Source organism: Melozone crissalis, unplaced genomic scaffold (genome assembly GCF_028551555.1).
Source record: "Melozone crissalis strain CALT ecotype California unplaced genomic scaffold, PUWL_Pcris_2 ptg000042l_1, whole genome shotgun sequence".
Classification (NCBI taxonomy): Eukaryota; Metazoa; Chordata; class Aves; order Passeriformes; family Passerellidae; genus Melozone; species Melozone crissalis.
In genome coordinates, this window is record NW_026535820.1 from 20,771,900 (window position 1) to 20,795,602 (window position 23,703).

Consider the following 23,703-nt stretch of genomic DNA (forward strand, 5'->3'; position numbering starts at 1 on the left):
TTGCACACAAAACAGGAGATCAAAGTGTAGCTAGCTGTGCAAAGATGCAAAAGGAAAAGTCCTTATGGGTGGAAAAGAGTGGCCCCAAAGCCCCATAACTCAAGAACTGTCTAATCAGAATAAAAGTGATATTTATAAACACTGTTTGCTAAGAAACAGTATTGGCCATATTGCCAGAGGTGACAATAGCCTTGTCCATTACCTAATGAGACAAGGAAACAGGTTTGGATTTATCTCTTCAGCATGAAAAGAAACTTGAACAGTCAGAAAAAAATTCATTTTTCCAATGCATCATTGCAGCCTTCACTACCCAATGCTTCTGATATGACTGCAAGCCAGCAGGGCCAAAGACTGCACTGGGATGAGTTGCTCACTACCTCAGAGCTGCCCAATGATACTGAAAATCCATTCCTCTGTACGGAGACACACACCAGAATTTGAAGTTAACTTGGGCACGTGTCAAAGAGAAATACAGTACACTTTGAAGCTGCTTGAAAAAAGAATATTAGGTCATGGACATAACATTTACATACCTGACTGATGGGCCATGTAAGACTGTCACAGACGTCAGAAACACCAAAGCAAAAACACTCTGTGCAGCCCTGAGGATTTCTTTCTTGCAAATTGTAGAATCCCGGTTTACAGAGATCACAGTTTTCACCTTCTACATTTTCCTGTCAAAGGCATATAACATTTGGTTCACATCAGCATTATTATGGTAACAAATACCATGGATTAGGTGGGATTTAGGCATAACAGCATTCAGAGGGTTGTAAAAGAAAACACATTTCAGCACAGCAGGATTATTGAATAAGTCTCAGAGCTTTAAAACCGAAACTGATTGGGAAAATTCATCAGAATCTGCCAGTTCATCAAAATCTAAACAAGCCCCAGCAAGGGTTCTATTGTAGTAAAATTTCAACACACAGGCAGGGCTTGAAAAGCTTCTGCCAGCTTGCCAGTCTACTTCTCTTGTAGCTTGACTTTGTAGATTGCTCTGGAGAAAGATCTCACTTTTCTAAATGCAGATTACCTTTCAGATATCTCACCAGATAGAATCCAGAAAGTTCACCTTTAAGGCCAGGCTTTAGGAGCCACCACAGCCAGCTTCAAGACAATACTTTCTCAGCCATCTCTTAATATTTATGCTATGATGCCCACTACTGCTGCCACCTCTTCCTGGAACAGCACCACACTATGATAGCTGGCACCTCTTCCACACAATATGCTCTGGCTAAGGTCCAGAAACTCCTGCTCCAGAAGTAGATATGCTGCACTCCTTTAGCTCCTTTCATTGGTATTCTGCCATGCAAATTGGGTAGTTCAGAGCATACAGCTACAAACATCTTTCAATGCAGAATTTATAGGGAAAAAAAATCCAAAACAGTGCACCCAGTATTCTGTTCTCATAAAATTTGTGCAGCAAATACATGACTATTTCTTTAAAAAAGTTTAGACAATTGCTGCTGACAAACAAACCAGCAGAGAAAATGTTTGATAAATACCCACAAAGCTGTGTAGATAGCGGATCTCCATGGCCATTTCCACACACTAAGATACAGAACGTTTCCTACTGCCAGGGACAAGATTCTTATAATGTCCTAGCTTTGTATAGGACAAGACCTGAACACCACTCTCCAATATCAACCTTTGGTTTCAAGTATGGGAAAACTCCACTGCAAAGGCAAAAAGAACTTTACAAAACACCTCACAAAGTTCCCTGATACATATGGTTAGGACACTAAGACTGCAAGCATCCATGTGGATAACAACTGTCTTACTGTTTTGAGGAGGCGTATACAAGCTCTGGATTGTCATATGAAATGCAAAGCCTGTGGACCAAAATCTGATTCCAGAAGCGGTAACCAGAGTACCTTCACTTCAGTCACAAGAATCACTCCAGACTGCAGACTTATATCAGATCTGGTCCTATGGAGTATATTTCAGGCTTACCAGAGAGAAATCTGAGACTTCCAACTGTTTTTCCTTCTGGCATGTCAAGATTACATAAAACCTCTCTACACAGCCAGATTATGTCTTTTTGTAAGCAAAGTACAACCTATGTTTGCAAAGCATATTAAAAATTTATGGTCTCCAGTTCTGACTCAAAGGTTGAGGATGGCTGCTTCTATTTGCTCATATGCAAACTTGGGAAAAATCTCAGGCAAAGTGCCCCCTGAGATAATGAGAACTTAAAATCTTGAATTTTTACAGGAATACTGTTTATATGCTCTTTTCAGCTTTTTTATTTCTCAGTCTTCAGAATGGATTTGGATCAAACATTTCACTGTCTAACATTATTAGACAGAAATTATTTATTTCTTAATGAAAAATAAAAATCTTACCCAATGACTAGAACTCAAGAGCTGTGTTCCAGGAAAGATCAAATATCACAAAATGCACTATATAAAAGAAGAATAGAGTCTGCAAAGACTTAGAAATCCTTTTTCCTTCATTTGATATTTGGAGCGCACAACTTTTCTCCTTTCATCTCCGTAGGTGGTCTGCTGACTGGTGACACTCTCTGTAATCTGGCCTAAAAATTCTGTATGCCAGGCTCATGCCCACAGCAGCACTGAAAAGGGGCAGTTTCTAGTCCAATTTATAAAAAAAATTTTACTAGTTAGCTACATTGGCTGATATAGTGTTACCCTGACTCAAAATCAGGCACTTCTCTCCTTTTGCGTATTTAAATTGGCAATTTGAGCCATTTTGTTTTTCCACAGTGTTGGTATTTATATAGGTTTGATTTTTTTGGATCATATAAATTTTGCAGAAGGACTGAATTTTCAGAAGAATTGTCAAACATACTATGTTATCTTTGGCTCCTGTCTGCTATCATATTTGGCAACAAATACATAAACTGCTCCAATGTTTGGTTTAGAAAATTGAGTAACTTCTTTAAATATTAACACAGTTTTTTAATAAAATTCAATGGAATCTACAGCTGCAAGAAATTTTAAGAGGTTTGGATATTTACCAAAAAATAAAATGCTGCAAAACTGCTCTCTTTTTAAACATTTTTATGGTTTATATTTTGTAATTGAATAATTAAACCATATTTCATACATATGTCTAGTGCAAGTGTTCCAATAGTTCTTTCCAAATGCCTGCTGTTTCTTTACACAAAGCAGATGTTTTAAACACAGCATTTGTTTACAAGCAATCAGTGGCTTTGAAGAGAAATATCAGCTCATTCCTAAAACCAAACCCAGCTAGGCATTCTCACTCTCTATGACTGCCTCACACACGTACAGGTTTTATTTCATTTTAACATCAGTCTGGCCAATTATTATAGCAAATGTTGTATCAGTAACATACAGAACTACACAACATAAATTACCATATTTTTCAGTACAGAGAATAATTAGTAGTTTTAAGTTCTAGGCTGTCAGGTGTACACCGGGTTACATCTATCTTATAAAGGAAGTGATGTCCCCAGTAAATGAAGCAATTTCACTATTAAAAAGGAGTTAATAAACCAGAGATTCCATGTTGAACAAAAGTGGAAGTTTAGTACTCACTTTGCAAAGACAAGGCTCCGTGCATGGATCTTCATTGATGCTCCCAGCCAGGCTGCAGTTACAACGCAGGCAGTTCGGGTAGCCCCGATACCCAAACGCACAGCGATCACATTTCTCTCCTGCATAACCTTCCCTGCACTGACACTGGCCTGGCCAAGTGCCTTGAGTAGCAAAAGTAGAGGGGGGGGGGGGGGGAAGAAAAATCAGAGCAGGCAATAGGCTGGATTCAAGATGTGTCAGAGGGTACAAAAAACTTAGCATTCCTTTTTTATTACACTCCATGCCATATTCCGCAGATACGTGGCACAAGATCAGTCTCGCCATCTATTTTTCACATTTAGAGAATCAAATGCACAGAAATTGCAGCAAAATGAATTTTGTTACAACTGTAACAGCATTTACAAACAAGTGTTAGATCTCAACACCTTGCCTTGTTTTACACAGTAGGAGCCCACAATCCCCACAGGTTTGTTCAGAGACCTTAAAATCATGACATTATGTTATGCCTTAGCCTCACCTTCCCAAAGATTTACCAGTGTTTTGAAGTGGTATCTAAAAGGCAGCCACTCAAAGGTAGATAGTGTTCCCTCAACTTCAATGACCTCCAGCCAGACTGGAAGTTGAGGGAAAAGGCACTTGCTGTTTCCTTACCACGCTGGGAGTCAGAATGGTGCTCATCTTTAACACAGACAGAACTCAGAGAGCCAAAGGGGTCGCAGTCACAGGGATAGCAGGGGTGATCCTCATAGGGAGAAACCTGTAAAATAAAAGTTCACTGCCAAATTCTCAAATTATTAACTGGGAACAGTAAAGTTACATCTGTTTCCTGTCTTCAATCACCAAAGCTAAAACGAATAAAGACTAGAAAAAGATAATATGGGGCAATAGATAAAGGGACTAGTCTAACTAGTCTAACTTTAGCAAGCAGAAGGATTAGGGGATTGCAGTCTACAAAAAGCTTAAATGTGGGAACAAAAGTTGATCTTCAATAGCACAAAGATATAGTAACTGCTAATGGCTGGAAGCTGAAGTCTGACACATTCAGCATAAATAGACTTTTTTTTTAAGTAACAGCAATTAACCACTGTGAAGGTTTGCCAAAAGATATGGAAATGTTTAAGACAAGAGTGGATGCTTTTTGCAAAGACATTCTGGTTCAAAGAAGAAGGAAATTAAAGAAATCCTTGGCTCTGTGTTCAATGGAAGGACAGCTTATCTATTAATAAAGACTCATTCTGCCTTCATGATCTATAAATCTTTTAAATATAAAGCAGCGAAAATCATATGGCAATATTTTATTTTTTTGCAGGGAAAACTGTCCTTTGAGGTGCTTCAGCTCTAAAGCAAACCAGTAATGACCTCACATTTAATAGCTATGAGTTGATCAAAGATCTTTCTTCAATGCTTTTTACAGCAGCTCTGAGACAAAATTTACTTCTTTGGATGAGCTGTACCTGCTGTACACCCATACTCCTATGGACTCACCCTTGCCCTCTGCACCAATTTATGCCAGATTTTTAAAGTATTTTTTCAAAATATGCATGAACCTTCCAAAGCAAGACCTTGTGAAGTAGAAACTTAGTTCAGAATGTCTCATTATACAGAGACCTCTAACACTGCAGTTATATGCAATGCTAAGTTACATAATTTCATATGTTTAACTCTGTCAGGCACATCTTAACAAATGTTTTGTAGAGTTTATGCCCTTTTTCCAAAGAGTGACTCTGGAAAGTACACTCAGAGCACAACTTCTGCAACAATCATATCAAGAAGAGCATTTGTTGCAACCTCTTATGAGCCAAAGATTTTAGTCTTCGAGCCAGGTCCTTTTTAATGCTGGTTGAAATGGGCCGATAGAGGATGGTACACAATTTTGGCACTTTTGAAGACAGTGAAACTTTAATACTTTGGATCTTTTTAGAGCTTTACCCACAGGAGAAATCGATTTCCTATCAGAATATGTACATTTCCACACTAGGATATCAAATGTAATTTTCACTTATAATTTTCTTCTCCAACATCTTGATTTGCCCTCCTACACAACTAGACAAGCATTTTGTTTTTTTCTGAAAGTTTTGGTGTTAAGTCATTTACAAAAAAAGAAAAAAACCTCTATAGTTCTTAGCTATTCTGCAACTAATAAAAAAACCAATATATTAATCACAATCAGCTGAAACAGGTATGACACCATATTATAATTCACCAAAACATTAGAATGGTATTTTCTAAATCTTACTTTGTGTGGTCTAAAATATCCATCAGCACACATTTCACAGTTGATCCCAGTAGTATGTTGAGTACAGTTTAAACACACACCACCTCCTATAAACTGGCCATGAATATCCATGCTCCTTTTCTGATCTGCAATACTCTGGTTGTAATAGCAATCTTCTGCTTTGTTATGACAGTTACATTCTGAGAAGGAATGGAAAAGAAATCAAATTTTTTTTTCTTATTCACACTGTGTAACATTTCCTAGAATACTGACATTTTTCAAAGTTTAAAATGTAAGTAGAAGAGCCCATGAATTGACTTCAAAAGTGTGCTTTCCCCTTTAACATGCCAAGTGCTTCATCAGATATAATACACTATATTTCCTAGCAGGTAAGAAAATTTCAAAACCACTGTTATCATTTTAACAGCACTGTTTTTAGTAGTATTCTGTATATCCTACTAAGACAACCTTGTCAGCACTGTTGTCAACAGTGATGTATGCAATTAGCAATAACTGTTCCTTCTTCTGTGCTCTGCATTACAGATGAAAAGCTGCCTAATTCTTCTCTTATTTGTATTAGAGACAAAATCTGAGAAGTCAAAGAAGTACTGAAGTATAAATTTTATTAAGTTTAAAGAGTGGTATTATGACTTGTGCAAAGATTTCAACAAAAAACATTTCTTTTCCAGCTGGAACTTCAAATTTTATCCAATAGGTTCGTAATTGTCTGCACCTTGTTCTATGCATTAGTAACGTGAAGTGAGAAAATGCACCAACTAGCCCTAGGAACACATTCAGCCCTACTGGCACAGCCTAAGTCTATCAGACAATCTGAAGTGTAATTGGACAATAAGGAGTTTCTTTCAAAACATTTACTAAGAGAACAAAGTTCTTCATCTGACAAAATTTACGATCAATTGATGAAATCTGCACTTCAAGTAGCTAACAAAATGATTGATGCAAATCTGCTAGTTTCTACAGGAGTACAACAAATCCCCAAGTCCCTTTGAAAAAGAGATTCTGGGAGCTATACTACATGACAACTCCACTAGCCAAGGAGTTACACTGAACAGATTACTGAAAACCATCTGAACATTTATGATTAGAAATAGGTTCTCTACCTCTGAACAATCCCATGAAAGCAGTTCATAGTTTGCGGCTTTTTCTGGGGAATTAGTAACATACTGAAATTACAGATCTGTATGAAAGCAACTTCAAACAAGAGAACAGTAGGGCTTCATGAAACTACCTAAATGCCTGTGCCTACTTACTCTCGCATTTGTTCCCAGCTGAAAGGGTTCCTGGTCTCCATGGTTTCTGGTGGTAGCCTGGACAGCACTTGTTACAGCTCTCTCCACATGTGTTGTGTTCACACTGGCACTGCAATTTCTAAGAATAAAAAAAAATCCACTTTCTTGAAATATTCTTTAATGGACAATTTAATCAATTTTGCCAAAAGTCTGCTCGGTATCAGGCTTACTCCACAAAATGGCATGACCCACAAATATCCACAAGTGGCACTGAACTGCTCTACCATGGTACATCAACTACTAGGAAAAAGCCTTTCCAGAACAAGAGGGGCAAACCTCCTGTGCTGCAAGACAGACTATGTCTTGTGCCCCTTGAATTGTTTTACTTCAATGCCAAAGAACAATTAACTTCAAGAAAGATACACTACAAAACCCAGATATGCTTCCTCTGAAAAAAAAAAGAAAAATATAGCAAATCATTTGTATGCTTCATAAGATCTATTTTAGCTCCCTCTTTCTCATTCTCCTTAGGAATTTTTTTGTTGTTATTTTAATTGGAAAAGTTGTTTTGCAAAAATAATGAGATTAAAGAATACCTTTGTGATTTCATCCAAAGGGCAGCTTCGAGCATGGCCATAACAAATACACATGCCACCAACAGAGATGTCCTTTATTGAATAGTAGTACTACAAAAAAACAAAGGTGAGAAAGGTATGAATAAAAGACATTTACATCTATTTACATTTCCCTGCCCTACTCTGCAAAATGAAATGCCAGCATCCAACTGCTCTGTGTAAATAAAAGAAATACTTGAAACTATTTGCCATTTGGGGAAACCTTCCATTTTTGCAGGTTTTATTTTTCCCATGTTTTTCCCTATTGCTATGAAAAATGAACTGACTTTTAACTTTTAAGTATGTATGTAAAATTCCTCAGCTTTGAGAAAGACCATCAAATGTGATCTCAACTGAAATGTACTTGCAAAAAAAAAAAAAAACCCAACTTAATCTTCCATTTTACAAGAAGCCATAAAGCATAAAAAATTGCTGTATTTTAGAGTCAATCTGGGGACTAAGAGAATGCTTCCTTAAAATGGGAACTATTCCTCCCTCAAAACCACTTTGCACACTCATTTCCAGACCAGCTCTTTGCAACTACTGTGTAGCCAGTGAAATATTCTATCCAAACTCTAAGCTTAAAAATTGCAGATACAGCAGAACATTCTCCATTAATATTGCCAGGTGGTGAGCAGAAACAACATACATAAGGAAAGGATTTAATTTTCAAGGCAAAGAGGAGGCAGGAAATGACCATCTGGGTTCAGTTACAGCTGCAGTATCAACATGGTTGGCCTGTTTGTATCCTGGGAAGTTTGTACTACAGGGGAATGAAAAAGAAACTCTTTTTGAGGATACTTCTAAGGGAAGAGTTCAATGCTCTCAGACCTAGCACCCCTAATGTCAGCTGGTTCAGGAAGAGAGGTAGCCCTGGGTGGTCAGACATGCTGACTCCTGGACTGTTATTTCTTTGAAGACTCTTGGAGTTGGAGCAAACTATCTTCTTTGATTTCATACTTATTTTTTTATGGTCTTAAATTTCTTATGTTCACTGTTTTGGGAGGATTTTTAATGTTATCAGCTTGAACTACAAAAATCATTCCGGGACTTACCATGAACAGTAAGTCTTAAACTACAAAGAAGGAGGTTCAGGCTGAGAAAGGAAGAGGACAAAAGCAGAATTTAATTTCTCACTGCATTCCCTACTACATGTCCTTTGTCTTATTTTCTGCCAGTGTATGGCTCACAGCAGCTGTGTGCAGCTTGGAGTTGAATGAGCTACCAGTAATAATCAAATGCTACAGACAGAAATAAATAAAAATAACACAGAAATAAAGGTGCTGTTGAACACTCAGAATCTGGATTGGCCATTTTTCAATACTACATACAGGAAACTAAACATAATTGGTATCAACAACTATAGCAAAATCTTCAAAGCCAATAAAAACAGCATCCAAAAAGCTGGAAGTGGTTATCTTTGTTGCAGCTGGTTGCACAACAAAGTGAGACTCAAGGTGAAACATGAGGATTTGGGAAACCTGGCCAATATGTGCAGTTCTTCATGTAAAACTGGACTAAGCAGTGCTAGGTGGAGAAGTACTAAGCCCTGGATTGCACAGCTGTGTATGTTACAAAACCAGTGGCAGTGCTTGGCCTCCAAATTCTTGTTTCCCAGCTGTATGTTTGTATTCCTCCATGTCAAACATTTCTTTCTGGGGTGTATGTCCTGATATGCCAATACCATCAATAGATCTAAATATCAACCAGCCTAGTCTGTGGGAACATCTCACCTCTCAGGCTGTGCAATTCCCTATTGACAAGTAAGGCACAGCTGGAGCAGCTGTCCAATACTCTGCTCTTGCAGTCTCCATGCTAGCAATTCCCATTGACAGAAAATGCAAACCATCCAGATTTTACACTTTACAATGCTGCAGTTGAAAGGACACCTTGAAAGCACCCATTAATCCCTGACCAAATCCAAGTTGCTTCCTCCCTTCTGTGCTCAGCTATCCAAGCAGCACAAGGATTGCCTGTATCAGAGAAGTCACAAACTGCAAAAATCCTGTTGCTGCACAAGGAAGAGTTGCCTGCAAATGTTTTTCAGGAAAAGGACCTACAAAGGAAGGGAAGGAGGAAACACTTTTTATGTTCTGTCCTCATCAGAAACTACTTTCACAGGAAAACTTGAAGCCTCTGAAGTGTTAACCTATGAATCGTGGGCAAATTAAGATGGTCAAAATGGCAATATACAAAACAGAAATCCTTTTCCAGCTGAAAAAACTGTTGAGATTTCCAATTTATGTGAGAACCTGAAGAAGTCAGCCCAAGTGCTTGGGGCTCAGATTCCACAGTTTCAGTAGCAAACCTGGAAATCAGTGAATGCTCTCTGAATTCTATACAAACATTTTACATTAATTTATGAGCTCTAAAACAATTGATTATAACAGCCTTAAAAAAATGAAGAAAACTCTTATAATACATGAAAATTCACAATAGCAATGTTTTCAAATAATTATGTTTATGAACCACAGCACTGGGTCCTGAACCCATGATACACCACAGAAAGTACTGCAGTGGGGTCAAGAGCAACCTCAAAGGGCATCTCCATCAGCCAAACCACATTTTGTATTTTGACGATAAAGCATTATAAACACTGCTTCTAGCACAAATCATTCATGCAAACAAATAAATTAAAACAAAAACTATCCTGAAAAGCTTTTTCTAAAAGCTGTTTGTGACAAGATATTGTTGTTAATGGTGTCCAAGGCAAGATAAGAATTATTTAAAATCTATTAATGCAACTCTGAATGACATGGATTAAGTATTTTTCCTTCTCAAATAGGTCAGAATAGACTCTCCCATCAAGCTATCCTGAATACCATTTATGAATAATCAGCTTACCCTTCTGGTAACAATGGGGTCTAGCTCCTTAGGATCATTATGGCTGAGAGTCATGAGGTCAGCATTCAGAGTTCTAATACGCTGCAGTCGCAGGCGAATGTATCGTGCAGAAGTAAATTCCAACAGCTTCTGTGAAGGGTCATCAGCACTAGGCCTACCATTGATCAGTGAGGTGTGAATCTGGAAAGAAAGGCTGACTTAGTCACAAACACTGTGATTCACTTACCACAATAAACATTAGTCTGAGAATCAAAACCACAGAACTTAATCTTGTTTCCCAACAACTCAGAATGGTGACATGTTAGACTACCTGGAGTTCTTTTTATTTCCCCATTGTCTGTCTGCAGGTAAAATTCCTGCTGCCTGAGTCACACTGTTCTGAAACCACCATTATCAGTGGTTTCATAGTCCCAAATCTCCTGGGCTTTTGTGGAGATAAAATGAGAAAAACCAAGGTGCAGTATCAAGGTGAGTCCCTAGGTTCTGCAGTCTTCCTTCCCCTCCCTCATTGAAATAGAATACGTAACTCTGGCCATAAGCTCAATTTTATCCTTACAGATTTCTTCTCTGCAAATAGAAAAATCTTATTACGAAGCATAATCTGGTTCACATTCTCAATCTGAGGTCATTAATCCTACTCTTAGCAGTGACAGGGCTGCACAAACAGCAAGAAGTACTCAGTGATAAGACAATGTATTGGGAAGGCCAACACAGATGACAACTGAAAGCAAGTTGTCAAAACAAACCCACTCATTTGACTTGCACAATTCCAGTTGGCCCCACTAAGATGACTTTTGGTATGAAACTGCACAACTTCTTCTGGCAACAGCCCCTTTCTTCTTTCCAGAGCTACTTAGGAACATAAAAGGATATAGTCCCCTATGACCACTGCTCCATTTTATGTAAAAAACCGAAAAACAAGACCCTACCCTGCAGACAATGAACAAGTGTTCAACAGTTCACCTGGTGTCCATAACAAACAAAGGGTCAAGTTTTGGGCTTGTCAGATCCATTTCAGAGTGTATGACATATTCTCATTTATGAGGAGTAATTTTGTCTCATAAACTACTCTTGAATTTATAGTTTCAACTTTGTCCAGTACTGTCAAATTGCTCCCCTAAAAATATTCCTACATGTTATAGATTTTTATTATTTTTATTATTTAAAAAAAAATCTTAATTATCTAATGGATAATTAAGATAGGGGCTCCCTAGGGAGTAATTGTGTTATTTAAAAGACATATAAACAGGCTTAGAGATCTGTAATAGAGGTCCCATTCCCAAAATTATAATTTTGACATGTATTGATTAGCACCATTCCTTCTTAATATTCTAACATAGCATGTTCAAAGATTTCTACTTTTCTGATACCCCATCAATTTTTCAACCGCAGAATAACAGTTATGAAAACAAAAATGTTTCCCAGGTCTCATCCTGCAAATTTGTACCACCTGATATAATATTCAGCTCTCACAGAAAGACATAGAATTCATCTAGTCCATTTACTTTGCTAAAGCAGGATTTATTAGAGTTTTTTTAGATGTCTGACCAACCCATTTTCAAAGACCTCTGTTGGTGCTGACTTTACAACCTTCCAAGGCAATGTACTTCAGGCCTTTCCAGTTTTATTGTCCTAATCTCTAAACCATGTTTTTCCTTGTTGCAATTTCAGAACTCTTCTTGGATCCTGTCAGAGACATGCAGAAAATGTTTTTCCTCTTTGTATCCATGTTTTATGCAATGAAGACTGAACATGCCCACCACATCTCAGTCTGTTTTCTTCAGGTAAATTGGTTGTGACAAATTCATTCACAAGTTAGATTTTCTGCTGGGAATTACAAGGCAGAAATTGTTGGTCAAATATTCAAATATCACTATTCTCCTTTTACTGAAAAGAATTTACACATATATACTCAACTATAGACGAGCACAACTTCAGCATGGCGCACCACATCCTAGTTTCATCTACTTTTCAGTACAGACATAGAATTTGCTGGGCTTGCTGCAATCCTTTGATTTTCTCAGCAAACACAGCAGGACTCAACCATGGCACTAGAATTTATAACACATTGTGTTTGCTTTCTATCACTTAGACACCAGACATTTAAAAATCCAGAAATGCCTGTCCCAACCAATTGGCCATGTGTCACATGCCACTTCATTCTACACTGTCTTTCCTGCCTAATATATAGTCTCATTACTCAAAAGTAGTGCCTTCAAGTGATGAAATGTAAATTATGACTCACTTTTTTACTTTCAAGTTTAAAGCTTGAACAGTAGAAATTCTACTGTCTAGAAATTCTATGAATAGAAGTTCTGTAACAATACACTTAAATCTTTATAGAGACTGTAGAGGAATCTTAACAAGCAGAAAAAGGGAGAAACAGAAAGGACACTGACTAAGATATTGAAGAAGAAATGCCATGATTCTCCTTGTACACTGCTACATTTGTCTAATATATTGCTTATATAAGTTTATACACACTGATATTTCTATGTTATGTATTTTTGGCTTACCTGTCATTCATAATTCAAGACCATTTTCAAACAACTACAGCTGAAGCCTTACAATTCATCATGAGTCATAAACTGACTGTGTAAATTGCCAAAAGCAGATCTTCAAGCAGTATAAATCAGGTAAACAACAGAACTTACAGCCAAGCAGCTATATCTCTTCAAACCTGAGAAAAATCTAGCAGCCAAACTGGTAAAATGTCACATTTGGCAAAAAAAAGGATGTTATTAATGGCATCCATATTTAGATATGTGGTCTCTTTACCCTAACAGTTATTTCACATCAAGACATTCCAAGCTGATGGCAGAAAACTGAGATGCTAGCAAATGCTGGATACAAGGCAGGCATTTACAGAGATCAGCTGTTTTGCTGGGCCATTTTTAAGTGCAACAGATTGGCTAGAGCAAATTACAAAGCTCTAAATACATATATTTTCCATGGAGTTTCAAGATTCACTAATGCATGTTGTGAGATATTCTGTGCAGGCAATGTTCCTGTCTGACAGACAATTCAGTTACAAGGGAGCAGCCTGTCCTTTGTGAATGACAGCGTTTATGCATGTGCCTTTATCTGCTGGAGGGCAGGAAGGCTCCCCAGAGGGATCTGGACTGGCTGGATTGCTGGGCTGAGGCCAACTGGATGAATTTCAACAAGGTCAAGTGCTGAGCCCTGCTCTTGGGTCACAACAACCCCAGGCAGTGCTACAGGCTGGGGCAGAGTCACTGGAAGGCTGCCCAGCGGAAAAGATCCTGGCCTGCTGGTTGACAGCAGCTGAACGTGAGCCAGCTGTGCCCAGGTGGCCAGGAAGGCCAATGGCACCCTGGTCTGTGTCAGCAGCAGCGTGGCCAGCAGGAGCAGGGCAGTGATTGTCCCCCTGTACTCAGCACTGGTGAGGCTGCACCTCAAATCCTGTGCTCACTTCTGGGCCCCTCAATCCAGGAAGGACATTGAGGGGCTGGAGTGTGTCCAGAGAAGGGCAGCAGAGCTGCTGAAGGGTCTGGAGCACAAGTTCTGTGGGGAGCAGCTGAGGGAGCTGGGGATGTTTAGCCTGGAGAAAAGGAGGCTCAGGGGTGACCTTATCACTCCCTAACCTGACAGGAGGCTGGAGCCAAATGGGGGTCGGCCTCGTCTCTCAGGCATCAAGTGATAAAAGAGGAAATAGCCTCAAATTGTGCAAGGGAGTTTTAGATGAGAAACCAGGAAAGTTTTTTGCATAGAAAGGATTGTCAAGCATTGGAGAAGGCTGCCCAGGGAAGTGATGGAGTCACCATCCCTGGAGGGACATGAAGATGTGCCACTTTAGGATGGTTTAGGGGTGAAGTTGGCAATGCTGAACTCGTATAGTAGGACTCAAGGGGCTCAATGACCTTAGTCCTTATTAGTAGGACTAATAGTTGGATTCAATGACCTTAAAAGTCTTTTCCAATCTCAAGGATTCTGAGGTTCTCCATAGAAGACAGAAATTTAATTCTTCCAATTTTTTATGTTATGTTTTTCCATCACCACACTCAGAAAAAAACCCCAGTGTTTTGATAGTGTAGCCCAATTAATTATATGTACCATCAGGAAAAAAAGAATGAGGAAAAAAAAGTAATTAAATTGAATTTCTGGTATCCCTGGAGCTGTAGTTTTATGGCCTACTAAATGTACATTACAAGCAGCACTAAATGTACATTACATTCCCATACAGTCAACCTCCTATACAGTCAATAAGGGTTTTCTGGTTAATTGTATGGAGAAACAGGTTTAGGTTTCTTTGTTTCATCTGATCTGTCAGTTTTATTTTGATTTTATTTTGATCACATGCTCACAACATTGCAATAAACACTGAATTAAAGTAAGTGTGATTTTACTGAATTTCACTGTTTTTTTTTTCTTGCTGTTAGTTTTAATTTTATGTGAATGTCTACATACAGTCCAATCCTTTTTTTAACCAAGAAACAAAAACATATTGATTTCTATGAAGCTAGGAGTTACTAGCACCCTCCATGGGATAACACCACACTTATTATCACAGTCACACATTATAGCATTCACGATGGAATAACCACTGGTTTTAATGCATCATTTCATTGTGTGGCTGTCTCTCCATAATAAATTACACAAGTACCGTGAATAGAGTTTACTAAAAGAAAGAACAATCAACAGCAAGACTGCACAACTCGTAGCCCTTTTAATTATGCTGCATCCTTGAAACAATGCCAAGGCTTGTTTAGGAGTTCCAGCTGTGCTGAGCATTTCAACAGTGTTAGCTGCTTTATCTCACACAACCAGGTGTTCCTAACACAGGAGTTTTCTCTACTAAATGAAAAAACTGGCAGAACACAGAGCCTCTGTTATAGTTTTTCGGGATAAAGGAACTAATAATTCACAGCTAATTGCTACCATCAAATTATATGGAAAGAGAGAAGAAAGAGTTTAGTAATGGGAACACATAGAACCAAAGACACATTTCATCCCAAGATTTAGAAGTTTGCTATACTACATGATAGAAAGATAATGCTATTTAAAAGAATAACAGATGACCTGGTAGTGCTGAGGGTGATATATTCTGTAACTGCAGTTCAAATGTTTTCAGATTGCTATCACTCCATGTCCTTAATCACAAACTGAAACTACAAAAACAAAGATACCTCTCCATGTTCCAGGGGAACTAGTCTGGAATAATAGGAGGTGCAGATCACTTCATCATCTCTCTTATAAGTTGGGGGCCCAATTCTTGGTGTGATATTGTAACGAGTTAAACATTCAGTATCACTAATTGCATAGTACTGCCATGGCCTGAACTCCGTGCCATCTACGGAGCGTTCCAAAATCCAGTTTCCAGGTCGTGGAGCATTAGCGGCTTTGATGATGACATATGCAACTTGAAAGACCTGAAAAAAAATGCAAGAAGAAAATTTTAACACTTCATTGTACTGTAAAACACCACCAGAAGCCAACTGGGTAATAAATTTAAATTTTCAAAGCAGTATAGAGCTTGCCTGGGCAGAGGGTAAAATTTGGTAAAGTAACTCCGGATAAATGTTTTGCATAAATGTTTGACTAGAGGTTCATCAAACTGTGTCCAGGGCATCCGTTCGTGCTGATGTAATAGCTGAAAGCTGTATCTATACTGCACATTTCAGGATTAGTTGGGTATAACAATCTGTGGGAAATGTTTAGCTTTTCTGAACCACTGAGAGCTTCAAAAAAAGTACAGTTTGGTTGGGTTTTCTTGTTTGTTTTCAGTGCTTGGTTGGTTGTTTTTGTGAAGTTTTTTATAGATATAGACCAAAAAGCTCTTTGGTTTACAGTGTAGCAGGGAATGTAATCTTCTCTGTAAGAACATTTCTGAAAAACTTTTTATACCCTATGTTGAAAACCTCTTTGCATTACAATTTCATCCTTTATTGAAGTTATTTCAGCAGAAGACTACTTACAGTCACTGCTAAAAATATACAGAGACAAATAAGCTGAACATGACAAAAATAACCATGATGAAAGAGCTAATATTCTTAAGTAACATTGAGATGTATGTGAACTATGCAGCTATCTTGACTATTTTTCTAACAACCCAAAGTGAAATTCCCATGCACGCAACAGAACCGTTCACCACTTCTGTGATAAGGCAGGGCAGTAATTATGTTCATATCACCTTTTAAATTATCTTGTCATGCAGCCAGACAACCTGCACTGGCCCCCAGCTCACGACAGCATCAGACATGAACACTGAAGAGCATTTACTGCAGAGCCACCACGTTCTCCTTTAGCCAGTACCTGCTACATCACCTCACTCAAAAAGGCTGCATTTGCAAACTCATAACACTTCTATACAGGAGTTTAATGTTTCATGTACACTGGAGTAAGAAGCCAGGTTTAGATGAAAGAAAAACTCTGTATTATTCAGCCATCTCAGAGAAATATACATACACTTGAGCAGGCTGCCTGGTCGGCTGCTATTATCATCATAATTCCTGCCTGCATGCGCAGTATTAGTACTGTGCTGAGCTCCAATCTGGCTGCAATCAGTCCTTTCATACATTATAAATTTAAATTTTTAGGACTTTTTCTTTTTTGTAGTAAAGATTAAAGCCAGGGCAAGAACAATACTTGCCACATGAAAACAGGTTTTGATTTTGCGAAATGGGGAAATAAACTCACAAAAATAAATAATCACTGTGTTGTGTATGCAATTCAGGAAACAACTTTTGAGACAAAATATTATTCAAGTGAACAAAGCTTTGATTAGGAGATCTTGGACACATGAGAAGGAAAAAAAATTGGTGATATTTATCTTTCATTGATTTACTACATATAATAACTTTTAAAAAGTAAAACAATCTTACTGTTTTTTAAATCAGACAACTTAAACTACAATGTTCATTTGATCTGACTTTCTTTACAGGCACTCCAGTTTTATCCTGTTAAAATCAGTCAGATACAAATAGAACATTTCTAGTTGTTGCAATAAATACGAAAATTTACAGAAAATGGGGATTTTACTGGGACCCTTCAGCAATGCAAGCAGATGCAGGCAAAAGGAGAAGCTAGCTCACTCTTTAGTCAGTCTTAGAAATAAAATTTATCTGTGGTCTGTGAATCCTTTGTTGTTTCACCTAACCTTAAAATTTGATCGAAGTTAAATGAATATCAAGAATTATAATTCAGCTTCCATGAAGAGAGGAATGCTTTTAAATAAAACCTACATCATGCCAACAATCTTCAGCTGAAAAATAAAAGCCAAAACACATGGTTTTAAAGGAACAAAGTACACCATTTGGGCAGACTTCAAACCAAACAACTACATTCCCCCTACACACAATCTGGATTTCATTGATTCAGTTAGTGGTATTGAGCTTTGCACTCAGTTATGACCAAGCAGAATCTGGTGTATCATCATTTCAGTACCCAAAACCTGAAGACACTTGTATGTGACAGGAGTTGCTTGTATGGGTATTTCCTCCATCACAGATGAGAACATAACAAAACTATTAAAACTAGAATAGTTTTATCGACTGGGCTTGGAAACAGCTATGCACTTCCAAGTTCCTTTGAAGTCAGTAATCTTTTTCAAATGCATAAAAGATGCAAGACTGGAACCCAAACCTTTTTCAAATACCCTGGTAAAAAATCTCCCTCAAAAACTCTCATATGTCCTTTATTTATTTTTTTTCCCACTCTGCTTGCTGTCATCAACTAAACTGCTTCCCTACTTATTACACAGTTGTCTGAACAACAAATGATCTACTTTTGATTACTTTGAGATTTTTCAAGACCCATTATAGTCTGCAGCTGACGTGGCTAGTTTTAAATCCAGTTCCAACCAGTAACAATGAGCTATCCTTCATCACAAACTAACTGCTGCAGTAAATGGTATTCACAAGATTATGCAAGTTAAACTTATTTTAAATATCAAGTTCCTTGGTGAGGGGGAAGTGGAGGGAAAAGACAGTTAAATATTAACATTTTCACCGCAACTGTGCACAAATTCAATGCACAATTCAACAAACTGCATCTCCTCTCAACTCTTCCATTTACACACATAGCTCACAGGTATCCCATTTTACTTCACAGGCAAATTGACAGGATAATGAATAACAACAACCTCAGGAAAACTTGTCACCCCTGAAAATAATACAGCTTAAATAAATAAATAAAGATTTTGTTTATATGTTCTCAGACTTGAGAAGTTACAAGACAGCTTACCAGGACAACCTGTATTCTCAGGGATTATGTTTCCCAGCAAGGGAATGAAGCTGGAGAAAGGGACCAAGGTGTCCACAGCATTCACAGATGAAGATGTTTTAAGGAATATCTGTAACAGACCTCCTATCCCACAGACTCTGCAACCCATAATAGGTCAAGAAGTCCATATAATGAAAACTGATTTTCCCTTGAGCACTTTTTGAAAGAATTTGCCTTTTGTAAGTTCTTCAAGTTTGAACATCAATGGCAGTTTCTTATCACTTTCCATGTCCATTCAGTGCCCACCAACCAGCCACGTGATAAACCTGAGCAAGAGCTAATGATTTGTATACTTTAATTTGACTGTATAACTTGCTCAGAACTAACTGCCTTATTGAACTACAAGGGTAAAAAGGGCAAGTCAGAGCAAGTTAGTAGTTCCCAAGCCATATATTAAAAGTGCCATTTTAAAGGCATTTAAATCCTGATTTTTAAGATCAACCAAATAAACTTCTACTAAAAAACCCTTTTCATAGCTGCAATGCTAACAAAACAAGAAATTTCTGCTTTAATTAGACTTTCTAAAACCTTTCTTTCCCTGAATGCTGATCCAGTAACACCAAATGCATCATTCTTAAATACTCTCAGAGTAGCAGACTAGATGAAGGGATGTTTATCAGCTTATACTGTTTAAAGAAATATCTTTTTAAGAGTTAAAAGACAGCTTCATCTTCTTAGACACTGTGAAGCCTAGCAATTGTTTGCAATATTTTTCTCTGACGAATCTGTGACATTAAAAGTGCAAAATACACTAAATCCAGAAGAACTTCTAGTCTCATTAATTATCTTTTCTTCAAGATTTTGATTCATTATGTGCAAACATTAATTTGGAATTGAAGGGAAATTCATTTTATTTGAGAATTTTATCGTAAGAATATACAGATGAACACCCTGAATCTTGCAACGTCAGTTTTACAAGGCCACATAAGTCTTTTAAGAAAGCTTGCCACATACAATAAATCAGCATTAGTCCTGTACAATCAACAGAATACCTTTTTTTGACATCAGCAAACCATGTATTGTTACAGAAACCTGCTCTTGACCATTGATTTCAAGATGAAAGCTCTAGAAAAATCATTTTATAATATTTACATTTTTTTTTACTTTGTAATAGCAGAAACTACAAATTACTCCTACATCAGCCTCCGAGTGGTAATCCAGTACTCATAGAATATTCATAAGCTATGACTTAATCAGAAGTGGAGCTGTTTTCTCAACTCAACATGACACTATGGGTCTTCCAAGAAGAACAAGTCTTGCTTTGCAATTCAAGAACTTTTTGATATACCAACATCTGCCTTTCTGCTACACTGAGGATACAGAGTTCATTTAAATACCGTTAAAAGTCCAAAGCATGGTAATAAAACTGAGGTAAGTATTCTTTGTTTAATGGTGTCACAGAGTAATATTTTACAGCTGGCTCAATCACACCAGTAAAATGTATCGTAGCCAGGATTTATTAGAATTGTAATTTCACAGTGCAACTGCCCAGAGGAGTCAAACTCAGACAAAAAAAAATACTGTTTTTAAAGAAAACCACTGCTGTGTATTTTGTTTCTGTAGAACTACCAGTGTAGGAAGCACAAGGTCATAAATCACATCTTAGTGTCTTGTACATCAATCCTACACCTCATTGCTACACTGCTCTTTCCCCAGTTCTGGATCACTGCCATACATTTAATGGAAAGGGGGAGGAGGAAGCAGTGGTGTAGGGCGTGGGAAGGAAAGGCTATCATACACGTGGGTCCTGGAAAAACTGAAAGGCACACTAGAGTAAATGTACCTAGTTGTTAGGATGTGTATGAGCTAGAAAATCATAACATAAGCATCCACTATCCTTCTAAAATGCTATATTAGCCACAAATAGCACAAATTCTGCAAAGGTGAAAGATAAAAACAGCGATTTCAATGCCAATTTTATTAGCTAGCCTTCTTTTCTTGCTGAGATCCCATCAAATGACTCTGTAGTACAGCTCACTTTAGACTAAATATGCTAAGAACAAGATAGAATATTAGCTAAAAGGACATCCTCTATTCCCTTCAACTTGAAGCCAAGAGATGAATAGTCATAGAGGTTCACCTAGGAAAACTGGTGTGGAGTCAGTGCTCACCAGCTATGGGAATCTTCCCCATATTTGCCACCCAAGGGTATGTTTCAGCACTTACCAACCCAACTGCTTGGATTATATCACTAAACTGTGCCTTAGTAATAATCCCAAGAAACAATCAATTCCTCTTAGTCCTAGAACTTCTGATAATTGCACAAAAAAACACCCATAAATAATGACAGGATTTTTAACATCACAAAAAAATGTGAATATATTCTATACTCTAGCAAGGAAAGTTGATGGAATTGTTTACTTTATTATGGTACTTGACAGATTTAATGCACAATGCTTGAAATGCAAAAGAAAAGTATCAATGATCAAATTATACTGAACACTGGTACTGACTTTCAGGAATATTTTTACAGGTCCTATTTTAAGTAATTCTGAAAAAAATGTATGAAATAAACAATTGCTAAAATCACTAAGGTCCTTTATATGCTTTTCTTTTGTGTTTTCTTTACTTGTGCTGACTCGTTTCAAGTAAGCACACCAAGTCAGCTCTAATAACTCACTGACTTCAAGCAATCTCTATTAACCAAATCCTTTCTCACAGAGCAGTAATTTACATTCAGTTTGCATAGCCTTAGATGCCTTCTCTCTCTCAAACTCCCTAGGGAAAACAGAAGCAAGGCCCCTTAGGGGAAACTTTTCAAATCGAATTAGTGAAACTGAGCATGGGTCAGGAGAGGAAAGATATGTATTTGTTGAAACATCAACAGCACTAAGACTGAAGAACAAATGATTCAGAGGGCAGCTCAGCTGGTCTGTCTCCAAAGTGAAATTGTAATTGTTCTAGGAGGATAAAAACTAAGGGCATCACCTCCTCCTTCATTCTTCCTTCCTGTTTGTCCATTTACAAACCAAACACAAAGTTAACTCTTCAAACAACACTAACATCCTATCCAAACCTCCTGTCACTGACAAAAGATACCCTGTGATCATTATCCTAACAGTTCTGCTTTCTAATTAAAGAGCAAACCAGGCACCTGCTTAATCTATGCTTTATTGGAAAACATCAAAGTTAAACCCTCTGTTTTAATCTTTAAAATGACTTTTAAGCAGGGTCTAGAGATCCTGCAGAAGCTTCTTACCAATTCTACACCTCAAGTAAGCATTTCTTAGTAAGTAATAAAGCTGTTCTTCCAGAATTGGGAGGCATCCCCATATTAATAAGGAATTATTGAGATATGATTTTCAAACAACTTAGGTAGGCCAGCACATAGATGTGTTCAAAGCAAAACAATCAGAAAAAGCCAAGAAAAATTAATCTCTTCGCCAATTAATTTATCTATTCTGGGAGCAGGGTAGGAGATTTCTGATTCTCATGCCTAGCAGAGAAACTTATAAATTAGCAAATGCCCTGTACAGTTTAGCATGCTCCTGTCTAAGAATGATAAATCCCTCCAAGTTTGGCCATACGGAGTGGCCAAAACAGAGGAAACAACTTTTGCCCAGACAGTTCCAGACTCCCTAGGGTCACAAATCACTGTTTCAGAAATTTAAACCCCAGCTCTGCAGAACAGCAGACAGCAAAAGTTCTTAGAAGATATAGTTTAGAACATGTTTTTCCAGTGCTCCTTCCAACAAGATGATGATCGGAATCAGTCAGATGCATCCTCACATATAAAATGTGTGCTTTGGCCTGAAAATACTCCTGTTTAAAAATAAGTCCTTGAAAACACACACTTCAAGTAACTTTTAAGAAATAAAAGGTGGAGGAAAACAGTATCATAGGAGTGCTGGGGGAATGACAGAAGCATGAGGAAAAGACAGAAGCATGAGGAAAATACAGAAAGTTAGGCAGAGGAAAGTTACCAAGACAAAGGAATTGGTACAGATGATAGTTTTTACTAAAAACTGTTTTTTTTAAATCTAAACACAGAAGAGCTGCAATCAGTTTGTATTGGCTTGTATCCTACATCCATTTAATGATGCACACATAAATGTTACTCACCTGCCTTAAATCCAAGGTGATGGTGACCCAGTGGTATTGCCTTCCATTCTGAATGCTGGGACTCTGCCACCAGTTATTGGTACCATCGATTGCACTGGAAATTGGGTGCTGCTCTGTTTCAAAGCAAAAAAATTAAACATCTCTTGAAAATAAATCTCACTGAACTCTTCTGACCCAGCATATTTGTTTCACACGGAGAACAATCTTTTCCTGTCATAAAGAAGTAAAAGCTGAAATCTGCCCTCAGACAAAAAGGTTGTCACTGGATCTTGCAGTGCTCATTGGTGATATACAGTGCTCACACTTTGTCAGCCTTTTGCTCCAAGGTAATTGCACTCCCATAGTCGACAGACTAAAACCAAAACATATTTGACTCCAATACACTCTGCATTCAAGGGTAAGGGTTAAAAAAAGACACCAACTCATGAAACAAACAAGATCCAAAACAGGTGAAGCTTGCCTTTGGGATTGGCACTGTGGCTGTCACAGACGCGGCACTGGGCATTGCGCAGGGGCCGTCCGGGGACGTGCTCCACCAGCTTGCAGAACATCTCCGGTCCCTTCTCTCCACAGGTGGCATTGGTGGAGATGTGAGCATTGCTGGCCAGGTTCAAAATGGCAGGAAACAGGCCTTGAAAGAAATAATATTTATCAGCCATATTGTAAGGCATGAAAAGTTGGCACCCTGACAGCAGTATCCCTGTTATTTCACTCCACATTTGGATGCTTTATGCTGAGGAACACAAGAGTTTGCAAACCAACTCTCCCAGATACTAAACCTTCCCTTACACAGTGAATTGACCAAACCCTGGGGGACAACTGCCCACTGCCAGAATCAAAGAGGGCGTGTAGAGCACACACAGCTGGTGTGGAAATCAGCATTTTACACAAGCTCTTTGCAGCAGCAGCACCACGGGCCTGAACAGGACACTCCAGACTCAAAAGATTTAAGG

General features: G+C 38.0%; 1 protein-coding gene across 1 annotated transcript in view; it reads right to left on the reverse strand.

The window, feature by feature from the left end:
• LAMA1 (laminin subunit alpha 1) overlaps positions 1-23,409 on the reverse strand; it is a 79,083-nt gene extending 55,674 nt beyond the window's left edge. Inside the window, exons 1-10 of the mRNA XM_054285437.1 lie at positions 23,211-23,409; positions 22,751-22,863; positions 15,595-15,837; positions 10,448-10,627; positions 7,586-7,675; positions 7,011-7,128; positions 5,761-5,939; positions 4,176-4,281; positions 3,525-3,685; positions 534-674 (exon numbers count right to left, since the gene is read on the reverse strand). Of these exons, the coding sequence (XP_054141412.1) occupies positions 534-674; positions 3,525-3,685; positions 4,176-4,281; positions 5,761-5,939; positions 7,011-7,128; positions 7,586-7,675; positions 10,448-10,627; positions 15,595-15,837; positions 22,751-22,863; positions 23,211-23,409 (1,530 nt within the window). The remainder of the gene's footprint in view (positions 1-533; positions 675-3,524; positions 3,686-4,175; positions 4,282-5,760; positions 5,940-7,010; positions 7,129-7,585; positions 7,676-10,447; positions 10,628-15,594; positions 15,838-22,750; positions 22,864-23,210) is intronic.
• Positions 23,410-23,703: the final 294 nt, after the last annotated feature.